This window comes from Sminthopsis crassicaudata, chromosome 1, assembly GCF_048593235.1.
Source record: "Sminthopsis crassicaudata isolate SCR6 chromosome 1, ASM4859323v1, whole genome shotgun sequence".
Taxonomy (NCBI): Eukaryota; Metazoa; Chordata; class Mammalia; order Dasyuromorphia; family Dasyuridae; genus Sminthopsis; species Sminthopsis crassicaudata.
The window spans coordinates 274,232,786-274,258,161 of record NC_133617.1 but is presented as its reverse complement, the minus strand read 5'-3'; the positions used below and the strand labels follow the sequence as shown (position 1 = coordinate 274,258,161).

The window sequence follows — 25,376 nt, the reverse complement described above, 5'->3', positions numbered from 1 at the left end:
AGAGAACCATGGAAGCTGATTGCAGATCAAAGCACAATATTTTTGTTGTTGTTTGTTTGCTTTTCTTTCTCATGATTTTTTCCATTTATTATCTGATTTTTTTTTGCACAGCAGGAGGAATATGGAAATATGTTTAGAAGAATTGCACATATTTAACCCATATCAGATGCTTGCTGTTTTAAGGAAGAGGATGTGGGAGCGGGAGAAAAATTTGGAACACAAGGTTTTGCAAAGGTGAATGTTGCAAACTGTCTTTGCATGCATTTGGAAAAATAAAATACTATTAAAAATACTAGTGTTTCCCCTCTGATTATGTCCAATTTACCCTACAAGTAGCTTTTGTGCACATATTTTTTTGCATATCATTTTCCCTATTAGACTCAGTTCAAGGTTCATCTCCTTTAAGAGGCTGTTTACCTAATTATAAGTTAACCTCCTATCCATAACTTTGTATTTAATTTAGATATGTCTTGTATTTTCTCATCTATGTACACATAATTTTTTATAATAGAATATAAGCTTCTTAAAGGCAGAGCCAATTTTGTTTTAACCTTTCTATCTTTAATGCATAGCAGAATGTCTGGCATATAATAAATACTGTTAAATGGAATTAATAGCTGCTATTTATATAGCTCTTTAAGGTTTGTAAGGTTCTTTCCCAGTATTATGTCATTTAATTCTCCTAACAACCCTAGGAAATAAGTGTTTGTTAAGGGACAGGTCAATTCTCTGAGAACCTCCATAGCTGTGGATCATAATATCTGAAGGAGTTGCAGGGCAGCCTTTGCTGACCCAGGTGTTGCGGACTGGGAATGAGATAAATTGGAGGCAGAGGGAAGAGGAGAGAGTTCAGACAGCACAATAGCCTCTCAATGACAGAGGTCAGAGAACAGCAACAGCCTCTCAGTCTCCTTGTAGCATCCTCTCACTACAGATCTATTCTGCAGGTTTGGGTTGGATCTTCAGCAGCCACTGTCAGGTGGCTCAAGTGTATTCCAACAGGTGCTATTTTTCTGTTTTATAGATTAAAAAAGCTGAAGCAAATGGCAATTAAATGACTTGCCCCAAAATTATTTTATGGAGAACTCACATAGGGCAAGCATTCACAAAGTGGTCAGAAAAAGTGATACAAGGACATTCTCAAGATATCACTTAAGAATTTCAGAATCAATTGTATGACATGGGAGACACAGGACTGCCAGGATGGCATGCTCTCATCAGAAAAAGTACTGTGCTCTATGAGCAAAACAGCATTGAATTAGCTCTGAAGAAATGCAAGATGTGCAAAGGTAGAGAAGTTACCCCAAATGTTCATAGGGACTATTTGTGTCCACCCTGTGGCTGAGCATTTCGAGATTATATTAGTCTGATCAGCCATAGTCCTACACATTGTAAATCGACTAACAGTGATGTCATTTTGGTCATCTTTGAAAACAAAGGACAATAACCAAGGTCACATAACTAGTAAGATCTGAGGCTAGGTCTTCCTGACTCCAAGAAAGTACCATCTAACTGCTTACTTGAATCTAATTAAATTGAATTTCTAGTTCCAGCTCCCCTTCTCACCATATTGCCTTTGAGGCCCTTTCAGTCTTCAAGATGATGATTCAATGTTCATTCAAATATTCATAAATATTATAGTCTTCAAACATAATGGAAATGACAGACCTGCCTTAATAAAATAGGTAAATTAAGGTATTTTCTCATATTAAGGTCTGTGATTATAGCATCCACAAAGGAGAAATTTGTACTCTCCAGCTAGGTGAAGTTATGGTTAGCATTGGCTTGAAATCAATATGTTTAGAATTTCTAGTTTATTTTTCTGACTTCCTGTATTTCTGTGAAATATGTAAAGTTCAATCCAAACCATTTATTCTTTATTTTTCTGCCACTGCCTATGACTACCTGTGACAGGGCAATTGGACTATACAGTGATCCTTTCTTCTTTAGAAGTATCCCCAATCAATATTGATGGATATAATTGTGTTGATCACAGGGTCATCTTCCAGCATGAGATGATTTATTGTTCAAATTAAGTGCATAAAAAAGGCCCCTTACTTGACTGACATTGATCTGTACAAGATTTATCAACCCATGATCCGCCACAAGTTTCTCCATTATTTTATTTTGTTCTTGAGAAATTTATTTTGTGTCTTGGGATTAGACAAAAGTTACCTGATATGATGTAATAGAGTTGTAAACAGATGGGGAAAGAGATTATAGAAGTCTCCAGTAAATGTCGGTAGCTTCCTTTCATAAAATCTTGATATGTTTTTAGTTTTTCATGGTTAACCATTTCTCTCTTCTTTCTGTTAATCCATGCTCTTTTCTTCTTTTTAGAAGACAAATTTGCCATTCACAATCCCCATCCCCAATCCCAGAATCCTAATTTTGGGTCTTCTCAGTGCTTGGAGAATAATACTTTGTACTTCATCAGTGACTGTACTCTAGTGTACTATTTTGTAAATGTTATTATCTCTGGCCTGTCTTTTCCCTGTCAGAATCCTAGTATAGTGTTTGACTCCTAATGGACCCCTGGAAAATATTACTGAACTAACATGCTAACCCTTAAGGTAATAATGCTTATCCTTATTTGTCACCTGGGATAATCCATTTGCTGCTAATGTGCAAAGTGGCAAGAGATTAGGATGTTTTAGCATTAGCATAGCTGTTTGTGGTCCTGTAATGCTTGCTTGGATGTCCTCATGTAGTATGACATTTGCATATTGTTGCCATGGATGTTTTTCTAAACCAGATGAAAGTGTAGACAGATTGTAATCAACCAAGCAAATTGAGTTGATGAGTTTTGAAGTCTGAGATATATTTTAGAAGTGCCGTTAATATAGTCTCACACCCAAATCATTCCTTCTCTGTCTTGCTTTCTCTATTTTTGTCTCGCTACTCCTTTTTCTCTTTGTCTGCTTCTTTCTATTTTTTCTCTACAATTCTCTGGCTTTGTTTCTTTCCCTCTTCACTCTGTTTTGATCCCTAATTCATATGAATTTCCTATTCTTTTTCCTATTTCTTCCTTAAATACCTCCTTTTCTCTTCTCTTCCTTTCATCTACCATAATGGATATTTTTGTTATTTGTTGTACTTATTAAATAAAGCTTTATAACACTTGTTATTTTAATTTTAAAAGTAGATGAGTTGACTGAGGTATCCCCTTACACATATTAGGTTGACAAAATTGGCAAAAAAAAAGGAAACTGTCAAATGCACAAAGGCCTAGCAGAAAACTGCATTAACACTGTTGGTAGAGCTGTGAAGTGGTTCTGTCATTCTGGAAAACAATTTGAAATTATGCCCAAAAAGCCATTAAACTTTTAACCCAATAATACCATTACTAAATCTAAAGATCAAAAAATAAGCAAAAAAAACCAAATGTGCAAAAATATTTACAGCAGGTATTTGTGTGGCAAAGAAACTAAGAGGAAAGTGGTAATGCCCATTTATTGATAAATGGATGAACAAGTTATGGTATATGTATGAAATGGAATGTATTATGCTATAAAAATGATAAAAAGGATGGTTTTGGAAACACCTGGAAAGATTTATATGAACTAATGTAAAGTAAAATAAGCAGAAGCAGGACACTAACTTATGCAATAATAGCAATACTATTAAGACAAAGACAAAATAAAACCAATCACAGTTCCAGAAGATGTATGCACAAACACATACACACACACAAGCACAACACATACACAGAGATATATAAATACCTATTTTATGTTTTAATATGTACTCTGCAAATATATGTATATGTGTGCATATTCACATTGTACAATACATTATATATATGAATGACATGACCAATGGGAGGATTTGTTTTGCTTAACTATACACATTTGTAGTGGATTTTATTTTTCTTGTTTTCTCAGTAGTTGGGGGGAGAGTTAGGAAAGAGAGAATTCAGAACTGAAAATAAAATTGAATTTTTTTTAAAAAGCAGATGAGTAGAATGCTTTCTCTTCCTCTAAGGAGAAAATACCCAAATTAAATTGCCTTGTATATACAATCCTCAAGCAATTTCCTCCCCTCCCCCAGGGAAAGGGGAATCAATAGCCCTCAAATGTTATTATTTAGTATCTCTCAGTTTTTGAAAACTTGTTTACTTAATTTTTTAAAATTTATTTTATTATAGGTTTTTATTTACAAAACATATGCATGGGTAATCTTTCAACATTGACCCTTGCAAAACCCTCTGTTCCATATTTTCCCCTCCTTGACCCTACCTCCTCCCCAGATGGCAGGTAGTCCCATATACATTAAATGACTAATAATAGTCAAAACACATAAAAACTAGTTTTTAAAAAAAATCATAGCTTTTTATTGACAGAACATATGCATGGGTAATTTTTCAACATTGACCCTTGTAAACACTTCTATTCCAACTTTTTTTCTCCTTCCCTCCACCCTCTCCCCTAGATGGCAGGTAGTCCCAAACATGTTAAATATGTTAAAGTATATCTTAAAGTGTATGTTAAATCCAATATATGTATACATATTTATACAGTTATCTTGCTGTACAAGAAAAATCAGATCTAAAAAGAATAAAACCTAGGAAGGAAAAGAAAAATGCAAGCAAACAAGAAAGAGTAGAAATGCTATGTTGTGGTCCACACTCATTTCCTGTAGTCCTCTCTCTGGGTGTAGATGATTCTCTTTATTACTGAACAATTAGAACTGGTTTGAATCATCTCATTGTTGAAGAGAGCCATGTTTGTTGCTGTGTATAATGATCTCCTGGTTCTACTCATTTCACTCAGCATCAGTTCATGTAAGTCTCTCCACACCTCTCTGTATTCATCCTGCTGGTCATTTCTTACAGAACAATAATATTCCATAACATTCATATATCATAATTTATTCAGCCAATCTCCAATTGATGGGCATCCATTAGTTTTCCATTTTCTAGCCACTGCAAAAAGGGCTGCCACAAACATTTTGGCATATACAGGTCCCTTTCCCTTCTTTAATATCTCTTTGGGATATAAGCCCAGTAATAGCACTGCTGGATCAAAGGGTGTGCACAGTTGATAAGTTTTTGAGCATAGTTTCAAATTGCTCTCCAGAATGTCTGGGTGTATTCACAATTCCATCAACAATGCATCAGTGTCCCAGTTTTCCTGTATCCCTTCCAATATTCATCATCTTTTCCTGTCATCCTAGCCAATCTGACAGGTTGTAGTAGTATCTTAGAGTTGTCTTAATTTGCATTTCTCTGATCAATAATGATTTGGAGCACCTTTTCATATGAGTAGAAATAGTTTCAATTTCATCATCTGAAAATTGTCTGTTCATCTCCTTTGACAATTTATCAATTGCAGAATGGCTTGACATAAAAGCTAGGTTTAAGTGAATTGACAATCAAGGAACTTAAAAAAATAATAAATAATTCAGGTAAATGTAGAGTGGAAAATTTTGGAGAATTCTTTCACAAAGTAGCTCCCCAAAAGCTGGAAAGTGAATATCTATAAGCTAATTTAGAGAAAAGACTAAAAGCAAATCCTTAAAAAAAAACTTTTGAGTTATGGGACTGACTTTTGGAAAAGGATAATGTTTTGTGGACTAAAGTATTATGAAATACAACACTAACTTTTTATACCAGTACTATAAAAACAAATTATAAATGGAGTGAGATTAGAACTTTTAATTCTCTACTCCCACAGTTTATGCTTCATTAAAAAAAAATCCCATTTCCCACAATTCCTACTACATTTCTTTCATACCCTTAGAATCCTCTAATCCCAGTATTTTGTTCAGTTCTGGGCACTACACTTTAGGAAAAACATTGATGGGAATGTGTTCAAGAGTGAATAGCACAGAGAGAGAACTGGAGACCATCCCATAAGAATGTTTGAAGGAACCAGGAATAGTTAATGTAGAGAAGAGAAGGATTAGAAAGGATGAATTATCTTTAGGTTTTTGAAAGATTGTCAAATGGAATAGACATGAGACTTTTTATAATTGGCCTCAAGGGTTAAAATTAGGAGCATGGAATGGAAGTTGCCTATAGTCAAGCTTTCCATTAATCAATTAATCAAGTTATGAAATGTCTATTCTGAGTGATGTACTATATTAAGTGATGGATAGACAAATAAAGGTAAAAATAGGGTCTGCTTTCAAGGAGATCGTATTCCAATTGTTAGAAAATATGCAAATAACTATGTATATATAAAAGAAATATAGTGTAAGTGAAAGGTGATTACAGAAGGTAGGCCCTAGTAGTAGAAGGGACCTTTTATAAAAGGTGGGATTTGAGCTGAGTCTTCAAGTAATTTGGAGAACCTGGGAGGTTCTGTCTGGGAGACAGAGTTGAAGAGGAATATCCTCTGTATGGTAGAGAACCAGTGTAAATAGATTGTAGAATAAATGGAAGCTCATTCCACTGAAACAGTTCATTCCGCTTTTGTACAGCTCTGTTAGGAAGTCTTATAGTTTATGATTTCATAACATCCCTTACATACCACCTGCTTTTTGCTCATATAGCCACCTCTCTGGTGAAGGGCCTCATCACTTCACACCTAGAATATTGCAGTGGCCTGTTGGTTGGCTTCCCTGCCTCAAATCCCCACTCCAATTCCAACTTCCACCAGTTGCCAGAGAGATTTTGGTTTTGTACAAAGCAAATCTAGTAAAGTGCCTGACGAGACGGCCCCTGGGATATTGCGTTCAGTTTGGGGGACCACATTTCAAGCAGGACACTCAGATTCTGGAGTATGTTCAGAAGGGGGAAACTGGGATATTGAGGGGACAATATCATCTCATTATTTTTTATCATTAAAATATGAGCTTTTGAGAATGTTGTTTAAACTAGATTCATATGTGTTTACTTCATTGTTAGGATCTTGATCTTTAACACCTTTGCTTTCTTTTCCTTTCAAACTCCCCTACTTCCATCTAATTATCCATAATGAGTTTCAGTAAAACAAAACAAAACAAAATAAAAAAACAAAAACACTTGTATTAGACTGCAGTCCCCAAACTATACAGCAATTGTTCTAAACATACACTGCAGAGACAGATCAGTAACTAACTAATAGTGCATCATACATTATTAGATGAAGTCAATGACATATTTTAAACCAATAGGAAGTCAATTTTTCAGCAATATGATCAATTTCAGTCTTCAATGGTTTTTCACAGAATGAAAATACTCTGAATCCAGAAAACAAAATATTCAATAACTATAATAAAAAAAATGAGATGCTGTGCTTCAGTAAGGATCAAAGCTTGGACTTGAAGAAGAAATGTAAGAAAAACTTTTTGATTTCAGAAATGGAGAACTATGAGAAAGGTTGCAAACACAAATCAGAGGTGGTTGTCAGTTATGTCTTGGTTTTGCTAAACTTTTTTCTCTTTCTTTGCTAATTTTTGTTATGACAAAAAACATTTTTGGATAATTTGGGGAGAAGAATATATTTAGAAATGTGAATGAACAGAAACAAAAGCTTTCAAATTTAAAAAGCTATCTAAAACCAATATGAGAGTACTTGATATTACTGTCTTATATGTTGCTTCCTGATGAAGTTCCATGGAGAATGCTACCAATTATATTGTTCTTAGATGACATATTTGTGAATAAGGAATTTAGTTCTGAGAAAGGCACAGATCTGAGAGAACAGATACTCTTAGATCAGTTATGGTGAGGAAGAGTTAGCAGCATCTCTCTCCACATAGCTCAACTTGACTCTTTAAGAACCACCTTTTGGGAAAAGAGTAATTCGGTTTATCCATTCATGCAAGATGTTAGTGAGTCTGTGGAGACTGCCAGCCTGAGGGCCAATTGTGATGTAGATGATTGTCCCTTGGGAGCTATACCAGAGACCACAGAGCCAATTTACATGGCTAACTGAGCAGCTGCCTAACGCTTATGATTTTCTGATTCATCAGAGATGCAGGCAACATTTGAAATACTGACCTAAAGGTGAAAAACTTCTTTTCTTATGGGCAAGTCCCAGATCAAGTCAGTGCCTCATTTAAGTACAGTTTCTATTCTAAACAACCATTAATCTTTCTGAAGGTGAAAAGGTCAGAAAAGCAATTTTTGTTCTAAGTATTTTTTTAATAGCAGAAAAAGTAGGCACTGCTCTTCACTGTGTTTGTGTTTCTTTGTAGTGACCCTTCTTCAAAGTTTTGTTTATTTGAAGACGACACACTAATTTCATGACCATTCTCCTTCTGCCCAGCTGCGTCCAGAACTCTCATGACAATTCTGAATGCAAGGTTGCCCATTAGCAAGGGCTGACAGAACAGAATGAATTAGCTGTTTATTGGAGGATTTAATAATTAAGCCTTTTTTCTTAGTAATTAATAAGTTCTTACTAAATGAGCTTTTTTATTGTGTTATTTTGTGAAATATAGTGTTGTTTAATGATTTTAAAGGTAGAAATATGCAAATTATAAAAATCTTTGGGTGGTTCCCTGGTTTTAACAGTCTGGGTACTATCTTAATACATTTTACAACTACTTTATGTCATCTTTATTGTGTGACTCATTCATTTTTTTCCCCTGTGAATTTTCCATGGAAGTCCTACTTGTTATGATGGAGGCTTTGTATATTGATTTTTTATTTTTCATAACATAATTAACACTGAGTCCAATATAAATTATATTTTGATGGTTAGAATGAGAAAAAAAGCTCCTATGCTTCTACATGAATGCAATCAAACAAAAAAAAAATAGGCCTAAAGAAGATAAGAACTCAAGTTTAATATAACTTCTTCAAGCAGAACCAGGAAAACATTGATGTAACAACAAGATTGTGTGATGATCAATTATGATAGACTTGATAATTCTCAAAAATACAGTGATCTAAGGCAATCACAATAAACTTTGGACTTCCATTTCCAGAGAGAGACTTATGGAGACTAAATGTGGATTAATGCATGCTATTTCCACCTTTCTTTCTCATGATTTTTCCCTTTTGTTCTGATTTTTCTCTACTAACCTAGCTCATATGGAACTATGTAAAAAAAATTACATGTACAACCTTAAAATATATATATATATTTATTTTATTTATCTCTCTATATATTTATATTATATATAAATACATATATTTAAAGATTATACATGTAAATTTTTTACATAATTCCATATATATATATATATGTATATATATATATATATTTATATATATTTTTTTATTTTAAAGAGAGGTTTGGGAGAAGTTGCTCTTTGCTTAATAATATGACATGATAAAACCAGACATGAATAAAATCTCCCATTGAAAATTTTTCTATTGAATAGAAGGGAAGAAAAATTATTAGCTGCCCGCAACTTTGGTTAGAGAATAAACATGTGGATCAAGAGAAGAAATTATAATCCTTACTTCTGTGAATTGGTGACCTTGAATATACCTTGTCCCATAGTGGAGTTGATAGATAATATTTCAAATTTATGGAATTGAAAAATATGGAACCCATATTCTATTAAATCTGAAACCTCAAACTTGAGGAATTTTCAAATTAAAGTCCTATCTACCATGCAGCAGATAACACTATCAAAATATTTTCTACAAGAGGCATCATAAATAACCAAAAGAAGGTCAAAATTCTGGGAACTCCAAAGATAGTCAAGTACATTCCAAATATAGAATAGATCCTTAATTTGACCAATTCAATTAAAATTCAGTAAATATTCATTAAGAATAATATGTGGTAAGCAAAGAAAGTTAAGGGAAGAAGTGATTGATGTCAGAGAGATCACTGAATGAGAAAATTGTTATAAGATAAAAATAGTGCAAGGGGAAAGAGAACTTCAAGCAGGGATATAGTTTCCCATAGGTATTACACCATCTGTATTTTTACCACTCTAGCATGTCATAGAGCTGGCTACTTCTTGAACTCCACTTTTTCAACTCAGTCTTTTGGAGTAATTTTTCTCCATTAAAATGCACCTTTCACTTTACAATGAGAGTGAATGAAAAAAATACTTAATTTTACAGAAATTCGCTTTGAAAACAATTTTCAATGAAATTCAACTCTTCTACAAAGAAAGAAACACCTTAAAGAATTAGAGTTGACTCTATGTCTCATTCTTGTTGGCTATAAAAAATCAATAATTTCATATTCTCAAATGAAAGGAATTAAAATGAGAAATTGTGATTTCATAAATCTGTTTCTTTAATCCTAACCTTTAAATTCTTCTCCATTAATGTGACTGCCAAGCAGTTACTTGTGATTCACATTTAGACATCTGGCTACTCTTAGTAATAGCAATGAACATTCAAAAAAGAAAATTTAGCATTTTTAGTTCTCAGATTTTTTTTCATGTGATAGTTTCTGAATTTAAAACTTCATATTGGTGACCAGAACATAATTATTAGAAGCAGTAAAGTTTTAGACAAGAAGGAAACTTAGAAATCATTTAGTCTAATATCTTTGATTTAAATTGTGGAAATTCAGGTTAGTAGATGTGAAAGGATTGGACACATCTTGGAAACAAGATGGCTGAACTGAGATTAGATCCTAAGTTTCCTGAATTCCAGTCTATTGTCATTTATAATAGAAATAATATGTTTTTAAAAATAAATTAGTGTATCTCAGCTGCCTGAACATCTATTATTTCTGTGTTTCTAATCCTCATTGAAACTTTCAAATATGTCAGTTATTTGTAGTTTTTACCATGTCAGCTACATTTGGAGACATTTTGTTCAAATTTTACAGAGGTTTTCTGAACTCCTTTCAGATTGTCGAAGAGTACACAAATATTCTCTCTTGTGTTTATTCTGATATGATAAATTTAGAACCTGAGAAGTTATTTAAGGGATATCTTAACTTTAAGATGGACTAGCTTGGGATATTGAGGCTGTCTTGGTCCTTTCTCAAATCTAGGTTAGGAGAGAATTAAGTAAAATATTACTGTAATTAAAATTTATCAAAGAAATAATGGACCTGATTTTACATTGGATAGATAATAACTATTCAATTATCTTAAGGCTACAGACTCCAGAAGAAATTAAGAGTAGTGTAGCTATTGGGAGATGCTATAATGTCTATAATGTCTCCTTCCTTTATTCTTCTTAGTAATGTAATATTCATGCATATATTATTTAGTTATACATGCACATTTTGAAATGTTAACAAAAATTAAAAAATATGATTCACAGTACCAATATTATACTGCCCCTTTTCAGGACACTGATGCCATTAACATGAACTACTGCTATGATCCTAGTCAAGGACAAAAAGGCTGAAGAAGTAGGCTAGTTGTGACTGAGGGGAATAACTGTTTAATATTCAGGATTTTTATCTTATGTATGTAGTGCAGGATTCTGACTCAATTGCTCCTCTTTGAATTAATTTATTCTGGACCAAAGAGGCATTTTATGGCCCTTTACTTCCATGAGTGAATTAAATGTTCTTCTCAAAGAATATTCTGTTCACTGTTTTAAGGGCTCTTAATCTGTGCTCTCTGGATTTGTTTTTAACAAATGTATTGTTAGTCGTATTTCTATAACTGTTTTTCTTTATAAATTTATGTATTTTATTTTATTTATTCAAAAATGTTAGAAGGGGTCCATTGGCTTCACTAGATTGCCAAAGGGGTTCACAGCACAAAAAAAAGGTTAAGAACACCTATTCTGGAGGATCAGTAGCCTTAATATTGCTTTCTTTTGTTTTCCTTGATTCTCTTCAATTTTAGTGTTTTTGAATTTTCCATGAACCAAAAGGTGCCAGACATAAAAGCATATTTTCATAGAATCCTCCCCTTTTCATATGTTGGTGCTTTCTCAACTTATTCGATAGCTCCAGAGAAATAATAAATATCTAGATTTTTTTTTAATTGGAGGTAAAATCTGGTGGATTTCACTAGATGAGTCACTTGGCTTGTTTTCTTTAAGTGACAACCACAAGAGTTTATACCTGGCTCAGACTGCAGGTAACAAAAGTCATGGAAGAGAAAAACAAAAGATTAGAAGGATTGTGTGAGGCAAGGGGGGAGGGTTGAAATGGAAAAAAAAGAGAAAGGGGAAAAGACAAAGGGAGAAGGAACAGAGAAAGAAGGGAAGAAAGGAGACTCTCCTTTTTTCTGTCTTCCTTAGATGGCTCCTATTATGTAATTGCTTCCTTAGAAGAGAAAAATCCTATGCTATTTAAAAAAAATTTTGAACAATTTGAAAACTCAAGAATATCAAATTTCAAAAATCCCAAATTTCTCCCCATGTCATTTGGCACATACTTTTTGGTGTATTAGTGGAGGAAACAGAAGAGGGCTAATCCTGAGGGCAACCATGGATGCGTAATGACTTTGGGGGAGTTTTTCTGGACTGCTTCATGAAGGTAGCCTAATCCAAGGACAAGATCTATCCATTGAAGACTTTCTTGCCAGTCGTGCTAGAAGGGGAGATGATTTGTAAGTGAGAAAAGTTCAAGATCCTGGGAAGGCAGCTTCTGTCTTCTGAACGATGATAGCTGATGGTAATTCTTTGTGTTCAAATTTAAACTAGTAGAGTTTCATTGAAGCCTCAAATAGAGCTGACAATTCTTCTTCTGACTGAGGGCGTGGTGCAAGTTTAGTTACTCTTTCCTGAAAAAGTAAATTAAAAGGGATTATGTGGAATCTGGAAAAGTCTAAATCAAACTGAATTAGGCTGGTCTTTAGAAAAGAGTGATTTGGCAACAAATTTTAAAAAAATATTTTACTGGATGCAGTGCTAATTGTGCTTAATAGCTATGAGGATGGGTTGGTGGTGCAGTGGTTGGAGTGCCTGGTTTGTAGGCAGGACCATTGGAGTTCAATTATGACCTCAACCACTATATGACCTTTGGAAAGTCATTGAACCCCTATTTACTTCAGTTCCTTAAATGAGGACACAGTGAAGAAAGGGACACTCTATAAAGTGGGGACACACTGAAGAAGAAAATGGCAAACCACTTGAGAAAACCCCATGGACTTTTCTATGGGTCCTATAGAATCACACAACTGAACAACAACTTTTCAGTTGACCTTTATAGAATATGTGGGCTCCTTACAGCCATCATCCTCTTCCTCATGATGACCCAGTGCAGGTATTATGAACAATGTTTTCCAGATGAGGAAACAAGCTCAAGGAGTAATTTTTCCAATAAATGCAAGAATTGGGATTGTAATAATACACTTTTTATTGTGCCACCTCACCACCCCTTATATCTTCTATTCTCCCAAAGAAGAGACATATGTAGGAATTTTTCTGTTTTGTATAATTTTTTTTGGAAGTTGTGTCTGTCCCTCGATCCCTCTCCTCTCTGCCTTTTTTGTCCTGACCCCAAAAAGACAACTAGGTAAAATAACCACAATTCCAGTAAGAGAACTATGCCATCTGACTTAGAGAGACTCCAAGGGATGACACTGAAGTGGGAATGGTTGTGAATTTTAATCATAGAGTAGGAGCTAGAAGGGAGGCTATCTAATTTAGTCTTCTTATTTTACAGTTGAAGAAACTGAGGCCCAGCGAGTTAAGTGACCTGATCAATATTGCACAAGAGGTGGGATTTGAACTTAGGTTCCCTTGTCTCCAGAAACTGTTCTTTTCACTGTGCTACCATGTTTCTCCCTTTCTACTTTTAGCACATACTAATATAAATCTATTTCCTAGCTCACCCTTCTGCCAGGGAATGAATGGAAGTGCTTTTTTGGATAGACAGTTCTTCTCAAAAATCAAATGTTTTCATTCTGAATTTAAGTGATTATTTCCAGAGGTTTCAGAAACTCTAAAGATTAATCTCTATGCCTATGTGAGTGCTTTACAATGGTTGTGTCTTCTCTCCATTGCAATGTTGTGTATTGTCATCAGTCTATGATGTGGAGTTTGGCCACAGATATTGACCAAGTTGTTTCTTCCAATGAGAACTGATTACTTCCTGCTGGACTAAAAAAAAAAAAAAATCTTCTTTCAAATGCTAGACAATATGAAACATCCTTTGAGTTGATGTATTCTTCAGCAATCAGCCTGCCATTCTCATTATATTAAATCTTACCTGCAGTAATAAGGAAAAATGAAAATTGAATTCATCTTTAATTATGGTAACCTCTGATATAACAGCCTTGGTAGTTTTCACTTACAACCTCATAGTTGCTATAAAAATGAAGGAAAAATAATGCTATGTCATCTCCAAAAACTCTTTTAGCTTCACATTCTACAAATGTATAAATTTACACATATGTATGCTAGAGAAGAGGGGAAGGAGGAAGAGGAAAAGGGTAAGAAAAAAATAGAAAAGGGAGAATAAAGAAAGAAAAAGAAGACAAGAAGAAACAAAGAAGGAAGGAAGGAAGAAAAGACCCATAGCAACCCCAAAGCAAAACTAGAGTTCTTTTGAACTGGCAAATATTCACCAGATAATTATTAAATACTGACACAGGTTTTCTAGAGGTTCTTATAAACTATTTTGTAGTAGACAATCTTATTTGTAGTCTTGGCTTGGTAGCCAGAATATTCAATTTAGCTACAAAAATGTAATCCAATTAGCAAATTCATTTTGTCTGATTCTGGCAAAAACAGCAACAACAAAAACAGAGTTAGCTTTGGGGTCAGAAGGAATGGATTTACCGACTCACATACTGGCTATGTGTGCTGGTTAAGTCACTTAACCTCAACGTAGGAGGCAAGTGTCTAAGATTATAGATTGCTGAGAAAATGCTAATTGGCATTGATAGAAATTTTTTACTAGCAGTGCCCTACAATAATTTTTAAAAATAGTTTTGTTCAACCTATTTTCACATTGTGACATGACTTGTTAGGCTATCAGAATAACTACTAATTAATTTTCTATTTTAGTGAATGTTCTGTCTGAACCTTGCATTTTGAAAATGAAAATTTGAGAGCTCTGTCATGTGGAAGAAAACTGTTGATTTGGTGCTGGTGGCTAAAAAAGTCATTGCTAGTGACTAAAACCAGATTAAAAGGAATATCTACAGATGCTAAATATTGCATATGGCCTTCTTTTAGATTGCTGTGCTGGTTTTGTTGAAAGTGTTGCTTTGGCTGATGGGGGTAGAGTAAAGTAGGGTGTTCTGGTATTTAAACAGAAAAAGCTCATTAATGAAAGTTTAAAAACTCATCAGGCAAAACAAAAACAAAAAACACAGCGTGTCATAATATTCTAATTTAGTTCAAAGATGATTTGGAGAGAAGGGAAGAGGTATCACTTCTACTTAATGCTTGTGAGACAAGCTTATCTTATCTCTCTGGCCCTTTGTTTCTTCTCAGTAAATTGAAAAGGTTGGACTAGATGGCCCAATTTCTAATATCCCTCTTTCATCTTTCATTTTTATGATCTAAGATCAGACAATTTAATGAGAAAACCAAAAAAAAATTTTGCAAGGTGGTGGTGGTGGTGGTGGTGGTGGTGGTGGTGGTGGTGATAAAATAGCAAATAATTCTGGCAGTAGATTAACAAAAAGTTAAAATGCAATCACTTTTCACAGGTTCCCGTGTAGAATCGGGAGTATCTCTGTAAACATTCTGTCTAAAGTCAAAAGCTATGGCCTAAGTCAAATTATGGCTACCTTATTCCCAAGGAAAGTCCTTGATTTTAGCCACCTCACCCTGTTTGAAGATTCTCCAGTCTGAATTATCCTGCTCATTCTTTTTGTGGGGGCGAAGAATTGGAAATCAAATCAATGTCTATGTGTTGAGGAAAGGCTAAACAACCTACGATGTATGATTGTAATGAAATATTACTGTGCTATAAGAAATGACAAGCAGGGTGATTTACGAGAACCTAGAAAAACTTACATGAATTAATATATGTGAGGTGAACAGAGCCAGGAGAATGTTATGTGCAGTAAAAGCATGATCAGTGAAGAATTGTGAATGACTTAGCTATTCTCAGCAACACAATAACCCAAGAAAACCCCAAAGGACTAAAGCATACTATCTACCTTCAGAGAAAGAACTGACATCGTTTGAATACAGACTGATACATGCTGTTTTTCACTGTCTTTCATTCTTTTTCTTTTATTCCAGTCTTCTCATATAAAGTGACTCAGATAGAAATGTGATTACTTGATTGCACACGAATAATCTACATCTGATTGCTACTTCTCAGGGAGAAGGAAGGGGAGGGAGCCATACAATCTGGAATTCAAAACTTTATAAGAAATGTTTAAAAATTGTTTTGACATGTAATTGGGGGGGAGAACAAAATACATTTTTAAAAATTATTCTGCTCAATACAAGCTAAAGCAATGGCTCAAGAGAGGCAAAGAAAAGAGAGGAAATCCTCCCAAGCTCCTGGAATATCTGACTTGGATAGAGAAATATTAAATGGCTCTAAATTATGTTTGGGTGTCCATCCGTACATCCGTGCCTAGTTGGAGTTAGGGCTTTTGGACATGACATAACTTGGTATAAGATATTTACATTAGCTATAAATATGCTGAAGGAAGAAACATTATTAGGCTTTATCCGCACCCCTACCCCCATGTGGCAATTTTGTTTTGATTTGACACTTCCTGGTACAAACCACTCTCTCCCCAATCTTTTTGAAAAAAATCAAACTCTCAAAAGTATGTTAAGCAAAGCTGTAATTTTAAAGTGTCCTTAACAAAACAATAGAAACACTAGTTTTCCTTAAAGTAACTTTTAAAGTAAAGTAGTGAAATTTTCAAAATATTTTCCTCCAATTAATGGGAGACTATAAAGGGTACTTCATGGGTGGGGGAGGTTGGAGGTAGATAAAGGAAATTTTTGTTAATTGAAAAAAAAAAAATACTACATTCAGGAAAGCCCTCCAGAGAGGAAGGAAAGTTTCTCTGCAAAACCAGAGCATCCTGGGAAACCTGCCTCGATTCTTAACGGAAACCCCTTTGGTTGCATCATAAAAGTATCACATAACAACACCTGGCTCTGTGTTTGTGCGGTTCTTTATGGAAAAATATAAAGGCAAAGGGACATTTGGCATCTCCCTCTCTCCTCCCTCCTCTGTTCCCTTTAAGAAAGGTCTGCGTTGCAGGGTGGGCTAGCAAAAGGGAAGCCCAGTTTCTCCAGGGAAACCCTCGGGCTTCCAATCCTTTAATATGAACCAAAATGAACCTTTTCTTCCCTTTCAAAAATAAATGAAACTTTTATTAAATACTTGTCTCTCGGGGGAGGACTGAGGGAGGACTGCCTGTCTTACCTGGGGCAGCGTGCCTTTGACTAGCGCGGGGATATCAGCTTTGGAATAACCAATGGCGGCTAAGCCATCATCAACATTCAGATCAAACAAAAATTTCCGGAGCGTGTCCGCCAAAATAAGCCCAGCATCTCTGAGTTTGGCAGTGCGGGTGTCGGCTCCTGAAATAAGACATAAAGACCGGACTGTAGGGAGGAAAGGGGGGGGGCGTTCTGAGAAGAACTGAATTCTAACATCAGCTGGAGACCTCATTTGCACATAACTGTCTCCTCTCTAACTCCGAGGAGAAGGGCCAGCAACGGTATCTTAGTCCGAAGTTAGGAAAGCCTGCAAAATGCGGCCCGACGCCAGCCGGGCGTGGCGACTCCGCCGGGAAACGTGTACTACCTCCAGCTAAGGGCAGACGAGTTGGCAAACGCAGCCACTCCTTTTCCCGCCCTCCGGAACTCGCCTTTTTGAAAAATGACCTTGACCAAAAACAAACAAAAAACACAGCCACTCAAATCCTTCTTCCGAACTCTCCCCAAACTTGTCCTTGGCTTGTAGGAGGGAAAGGAAAAGAGAAATGGAAGAGAGAGGGAGGAGGGGGGGGGGAGGGAGGAAAGGGGGAGAGAGACAGAGACAGAGAGAAACACAGAGACAGAGAGACAGAGGGAGACAGAGACAGAGAGACAGAGAGACAGAGGGAGACAGAGACACAGAAAGAGAGAGTCAGAGAAAGAGAGATAGAGACAGAGAGAGAAATACAGAGACAGAGAGATGGAAGGAGACAGAGACAGACAGAGGGAGACAGAGGGAGACAGAGACACAGAAAGAGAGAGACAGAGAAAGAGAGATAGAGACAGAGAGAGAAATACAGAGACAGAGAGATGGAAGGAGACAGAGACAGAGGGAGACAGAGGGAGACAGAGACACAGAAAGAGAGAGACAGAGAAAGAGAGATAGAGACAGAGACAGAGAGAAATACAGAGACAGAGAAACAGAGGGAGACAGAGACAGAGACACAGAGAAAGAGACAGAGAAAGAGAGAGAGAGAGAGAAATACAGAGACAGAGAGATGGAAGGAGACAGAGACAGAGAGAGAGAGACAGAGGGAGACAGGGACAGAGAAAAAGACAGAGAAAGAGAGAGATAGAGACAGAGAGAGACAGAGAGAGACAAAGACAGAGAGATAGAGACAGAGAGACAGAGACAAAGACAGAGACATAGAGAGATAGAGACACAGACACAGAGACACAGAGAAAGAGACAGAGAGAGACAGAGGGAGGGAGGGAGGGAGGGAGAGAGGGCATAAGAGCAATAAAGTAAGTCTAAAAGGGGAAAAAGCTTTCATGTGCAAGTGAAGGCTGATACTTTTGTAGAAAATTTGATCGTAAATTTCAAGGACTGGAATTTGCTGACATCTAGAGGTGTATTCTTTTAATTTCCTATAATTCTCCTTTTGAGCAACATTTTGATTCCAGAGGTAGACTCTTTGAAAACACCTTTCTCTTCAGCAGAGATACAGAAATACAAGAAAAACCATGAGAGTAATAGCAATCACAATAACAAAATAGGAAAATAAAACGTATGCATATGTGCTATATTGAAGTAAATATCTTCTGGTTCTTATTATATTCAACTGATCATTTCATCATGGTGCTCCTATTCAATGGTCAAATAGTAAAGAATCAAGGACCATGCCCATAAGAATTCTTTGAAATGACAATTTCTAATGTGGACATTTTTATGATGATGAAGAGACAAAAGAATCTTATTGTAAACAAGTCTAATTTTTGGAGGGAGAGACTCCAGAAAAACAAGTCTGATAGAGTAGAACATATTATTCCCTCAAACGGGGACACAACTAAAGAACAGAAAAGCAAAGGCAATTTTATTCCATTTTTCAAGACCTTCAGGTAGTAAGAGTCCATAATCACCTCCTTAAATTCATCCCCTGGTCTATCATTATTGTCAAGAAATTAAGATTTTTATAAGCATAAGGCAATATTATCATCAAACCTAAGTATAATCTTTCAGCTTCAGCTTAAACGAATTTTAACTTCCTCTGTCAGAAAAAAATTAAGAACAAAAATTTATACCCTCCATATAATGACTCTTCCATTTTTATAATTGTTTTGGTAATTCATCTGTGCCTTCTACTGTACTTTAAAAGTTGTTTACTTTGGGAGATGAAGAATAGAGATTTTAAAAAAAGGAAAAAGACCTATATTTACAAAAATATTTATAGCAGCTTTCTTCTTAGGGCAAAGAATTGAAAACTGAGGGGATGCCCATCAATTGGGGAACGGTAGAATAAACTGTGGTATGTGATTATGATGGAGTATTATTGTTCTATGAGAAATGATGAACAGGAAGCTCTTAGAAAAACCTGGAAAGTCCTCCATGAACTCTAGCATAGCAAAATGTACTGTGTACAAAGTAATAGCAATGTTGTGGGATAATCAGCTGTGAATGACTTTGCCATTGTCAGCATTTCAGTGATCCACAACTACTCTGAAGGACTTATGATGAAAAATACTATCCATACCCTGAGAAAGAACTGATTGTATCTGAATACAAATTGAAGCACACTTTCAAAAAAAGGGGGATAAAGTAAGGGATTATCTGAAGGAAGAAAAAGGAAAGTTTTATGAGGTGCAGAAAAATTTGTGGATTACTTATTTTAGAAACTATCCCCTTTTTGAAAGTAGAAGTGATTGCATCAAAAGATAGCAATGTATGTTTCCTTTTTTTTTTTTTTTAAAGAAATCAAACCGTAGCTTAAAAGCAATAATTCAGATTTATAGAAAATATGAAAATAAACTCAATAAAATGATAAAATACTGACTAGATTAGAGCAGTGGAATGAAAGCTTGACTATTGAGTTATTTAGTCAGCCTAAGTTTAGTCAGAAGGCTGAAATGTGAGAGGAGTATTTTTGTACCTTCCCTGATTCTGGGAGGGCAGCCTAATATATATCATCAAAAACTCTAGATTTCCTTATGACATATATTACAATGTAAAAATATTAATGCTGGATGGAAACTGAAAGTCTCAGATACTTACGGAACATTTTGTTGAAGTCAAAGAAAAAAAGGCAAAGTATAAATCTAGGGCAATATGCTGGAGTCAGGAAGGCCTGAGTTCAAATTAAATCTCAGACTCTGTAATTCTGGGCAAGTCACTTAATCCTGTTTGCCTCAGTTCCCTCATCTATAAAATGAACTAGAGAAAGAAATGACAAACCATTCTAGTATATTTGCCAAGAAAATATGGGATCAGGAAGAGTCAGACATGAATGAACAACAGCAATAAAAGGACATTTTAATGATTCAGTAGAACATGGCATAAAACAAAATGGAATTTAAAAAGGTTCTATTTTTGTAACTGAAGCTTTACATTGCAGAAAGGACAAATGATTAATTATTAATATATGTCTTACCCCAAAGAGATCTAGTTTCTCAATACTTTCATTAGCTTTCTTTCTTTCTTTTTTAAAATCAACTTTCTTAAATGTTAATTAATTTTAGCCTTTTATTTATCTTTGCTAATTGCAATTTAAAATTAACAATTGGTGTTCTTCACCCCTATCAGCTCTGGATACATTACAAAGCCATTCTAGTACCAGTTTGGGGTTGTCCACCATCCCAGAGAAAGGGAAAAGTGAAACAGAAAACCCTTCCTACCCCTAAAGATTAACAAAAATGATCAAAAGAAAGTCAGTCTTCAGGAAACAAGTATGGCAATATCAAATTGCTTTGTGACAATGCTCATTCACCCCAGGTTTCTTTGAGTAATATAATATGAATGATATAATGAAAATAAGGGAGGCTGAACTCTCAGCATACTCAGTGCACCCAGTATGTCACCTGGAACATAGGAAGGAACATAAATGCAAAAATGTACAAGAGTACAGACTAGAAGGAGAGGGAGATAAACAGCATGGAATTTAAGGAAATTTGGCATTTACTGTTAGCTTTTAAAGAACTTCTGAGAGTGAAGCCAGAATAACACAATGATATATATTCTGGCTAAATAACTATCCTGACTGATAGAGTTAGTCAACAATTTTAAATTCTTGGAAATTAGATAATAATTAGATAATAAGGAATTGGTGGAGAGGGAGAATGGAGAAGGAAGGAGTAAGACTCCAAATGAAAATGTCATTGATGTCCAAAAAATTCCAAGGATCTGCAAGTGCATGAGAATAATCATTGCAAACATCAATCATACAATTTGCCAATATTCTCTCTTCAACAATGAGGGGATTCAAATTAGTTCCACTTGTTCAGTGATGAAGACAACCATCTATACCCAGAGAGAGAACCATGGGAACAGAGTATGGAACACCACATAGCGTTTTCACTCTCTCTGTTGTTATTTGTTTGCATTTTGTTTTCTTTTTCAGTTTTTCTTTTCCTTCCTTTTTGATCTGATTTTTCTTGCACAATAAGATAATTGTATAAATATGTATACATATATTGGATTTAACATGTATTGGACTACCTGCCAGCTAGGGAGGGGAGGGGATAGAGGGAAGGAGGGGAAAATTTGGAACAAAAGGTTTTGCAAGGATCAATGTTAGAAAAATTACCCATGCACATGCTTTGTCAACAAACAAACAAACAAATAAATAAAACAATATGCCAATATTATATCAATACAATATCAATCCCCAAAATATTATTTGGACTTACTGTGTATTAGATTCTGGATAAGAAGGGTTTTTTTTTGGCATAGAATGGATTTGAATTAATTTGTTAAAAATTATTTTTATCAATTGTCAAAAAATAGATATAGTAGCCACTTGAGACATCAATGGAAGATTAGGAGTTGCACTTTGGGAAGGGAGGGAAATTGGTGAATAATTCTAATGTCCATGAAATTAGTGGAAACAATATTTCCATTTAATTGTTCATGCTTATAGGATCTAGGGTTAGGAGACAACTTAAAAGTCATATAACTTAACTCATTTGTTTTACAGATGAGAAAATTAAAGGCTCAGAAATACTAAATGACTTGTTAATCACATTAATGAATCATGGAGCTAGAAGGAACAGTACCCAAGGGCTAGAGTTGGAAGAGACCCTGGATGTCATTGAGTCCAACTGCTTAATTTGTATGGGGTCACACTAGCTCTAGATGTCAAAGTCAGGCTTTGAATAGAGTCCTCAGACACTAAGCCAAAGCTATTTTTGTTGCTTTTAAGTCCTTTTAGTCATGTCTGACTCTTTGTGACCCTACTTGGGGTTTGCCATTTCCTTCTCTAGATCATTTTACAGATAAGGAAACTGAGGTCTCCAGATACATAAAACAATAATTTAAAAATACTAATAAACCCTTGTAAAGAATGGGAGAAATACGCAGAAGGCTAGTCTTCATTGTAACATTTTTAGCTGTTTATTCCTGGTCAAGTCACTTGATCTCTGTAAGCCTCAATTGCCTCTTCTATCAAATAAGGATAATACCTGAAGGCGAGAAGAACTAGATGATCACATAGAATCTCTCCACTTCTAAAATTTATGATTCCATGAAATATTATTATAATCTAAGGTAAATTTTCCGATTTATTTTGTGGTATCAAATTCTTCCTTCTCAGAATTAGTTTTAGATGATTATATGATTTTTGCCAATGGTAAGCAACATTGAAAAATTTATGTCACTTATGTAAATAACAGGTTCATGAATAGCAGAATCATACCCAAAATCTTTGCAGTCTCTAAGTGCCGTTCAGGAAACATTTGTGCCGTGAAAGTAAATACTGCTGGGGAGGTGAGTACCACAGAAAGGCCATGTGGCTGCAGGAGGGGAAAAACACCAAAAAATGATGAATATTAACAGACGTGAGAATTTGTTCTTTGATCAGAAGATTCTAAATAGTGACCCTGTTTAATATGTGATTCAAATAATTAAACACAAACCCACAGCTCCCCAAAATAGACAATGGATTTTTTAAAAAATTACCACCAAAGAATGATCCACATTATAATCCTTTGCTTTATATGTCTTCACCAAACCAGAAATTGGGTAAGACATCCCATGGCTGGAAACAAAAGAAATTGCTCATTCAAATACATGGATGTATTCATTTCAAGTCTCAAAATTAATAATAAAATAATTCTCATCTAAATATGGCATTTTATAAAAGACACTACTGAAATGGACTGTAGGAATACCACACATAATTCTCAGTTTCATGCAAATCTGTCTTCTCTTCCCCACTCCTGCTTTGTTGACCTGAGAAGTTAGAGATATTAGATAGAGCTGTGCCTTGTTCATGAATAAAACCCTTGAATTATTTCAACCCCAATACTTATGGTTTTGTGAGAAATGTTGATACAAGAGAAAAAAAGTACCCCAGCTTAATTGGCCTTCTCCAAAGATGAGATGGTATCACCCGGAAACCTTCTTTAACCAAATATAATGGAATTTTAAACAAACAGCCTGATGATGCTTCCTCAGCACATACCCCCTACAGGATGTTGAATTCATTGGAAGTGCTACAAGCTTGGGGAACATTGGGAATGCAATGTGTTCCTTAGTGACACATTATAGTCATCATTGGTATTTTACCAAATGTTTCATTTAGTGAGGCTGGATGAACAGATCTGTATGTTTATGAAAGACTCTAGAATATCTCTAGCACTGGCAAATGCACTAAACAACCAACCTATAGGATTATATATTGCAAATTCTCTCTTATGCATTTTGTTTTCTGTTTTGTATGATATTATTTTTATATGGACTCCCTGGTTTTCTTCAAAACTAAGGTCAAGAATATCTTCTATGTGAAGCCTTTCTTGATCTCTTTTACACAGTTCCTAATGCCCTTCCTCCCTCAAAAACATCGTATTTGTTTTTTATAGTATTCTGGTTGTACAGGCATACATATACATAAGTGTGTGTGTGTATATGTATGTATGTATATGAGTTTACCACAACTAAAAATGACTTTAAAAATATTTTTAGAGTATAAAGATAAAAGCTTTATTCATTTTTTAAAATGTCACTGAATACTTAGAGTGATATTGGCACTGTCAAAATTAAATTAAACAGAAGAGAAAGTTAGTTCTAGTAACAGTTTTTTTTCCTTTTGGAGATGTTAGTGGAGAGTAAAAAAAGAGTAAATGTCTTGCTTGAAGTTATCACTTAATGACATTCATTTATTCAAAAAACATTTATTGAACATTTACCATGTGTGAAGTGATAAGCTATATGTAGACAATAAGATTCTGAACTCATGGGTTTTATAGTCTAATAGAAGAATAGAAACTATCCATTAATGAGAAAATATTTACAGTAGGTTAAGTTGAATTTCTCATTATAATATCTCTAAATTTGACTATTTGTCTTAAATCTAGAAGTTGAAATGAAGATCTGGGCTTAGCTTACCAGAGATGAACACCAGCATTTCCAAAGCCAATACCAGCAAAAGCACTTGCCAAGTGCATGTTTGATCTTGCCTCAAGGTCATCGGGATTTTTGACAGCTCTGTGAATAATATAAATAAATATCCAACATTAAAATATCAGCACTGGTATTATCAACTGGAAAAGGTGTAATATTCTGAAGGAAAAATAGTTGGTTGAATAATTCAAACTACTAGTAATTTCCTAGATCAAGTCAAAGGGAGAAACATTCTCCAATAAACAGTTTTAGTAGAAGAACAATAAATAGGCTGCCACATTGGCCCCATGAGACAAAAGCCCTGTGGAAAGAAAAAAGCTAACCCTTAAATTTTAAAGACATTGCTTTGGAAAGTTAATCAGAGGCTCGGTTTTCTTCTTCAACTGAAAATGATCTATATAGGTTATATGTATATGTGTCTGTGAGTATGTTTTGATATATACACATAAAAACACGCACACATATGATTATAATGAAACTCTCTGAAGTCAACAGTTGCTTGTGCATACCAGGGAGCTTGTACAAACTAAAACATCATTCTTTTATTTATGGTTGCTTCAAGATGGATCCACTAGGAACCTCTTTTGGCATCTTTTGATATAATACACACTTTTGAAAACATAAAATTTACTATTATTATAGTAAAAGCTTTTCTTTATCCCTCTTATTCTAGTGTCCCTAGAGAAACAATGAATTTTCTAAGCTTCACTTTCAAAGGAGCAAAATCCTCATATGGCATTTGAAAATATTATTTAGAACAACAGTAAGGTGGAACCCTATTAACTGAGCCTATTTCTCATTTTGCCATGGTTTTACCTCATTGTTTTTCTTGTATCCTTTGATACTGGAGATAGTATCTTTTCTCTAAAACACATA

The 25,376-nt window shown here is 34.9% G+C and overlaps 1 protein-coding gene across 2 annotated transcripts in view; it reads right to left on the bottom strand.

Moving 5' to 3' along the window:
• Positions 1 to 11,472: 11,472 nt before the first annotated feature.
• The window catches only part of ADHFE1 (alcohol dehydrogenase iron containing 1), a 32,376-nt gene continuing 18,472 nt past the window's right edge, over positions 11,473 to 25,376 (bottom strand). For both annotated transcript variants that reach the window (XM_074278800.1, XM_074278801.1), the window contains 5 exons: positions 24,486 to 24,584; positions 23,058 to 23,136; positions 22,795 to 22,891; positions 17,115 to 17,272; positions 11,473 to 12,540 (listed from right to left, as the gene is read on the bottom strand). In XM_074278800.1, coding sequence (XP_074134901.1) covers positions 12,457 to 12,540; positions 17,115 to 17,272; positions 22,795 to 22,891; positions 23,058 to 23,136; positions 24,486 to 24,584 — 517 coding nt within the window. In that variant the 3' untranslated portion in view covers positions 11,473 to 12,456. The remainder of the gene's footprint in view (positions 12,541 to 17,114; positions 17,273 to 22,794; positions 22,892 to 23,057; positions 23,137 to 24,485; positions 24,585 to 25,376) is intronic.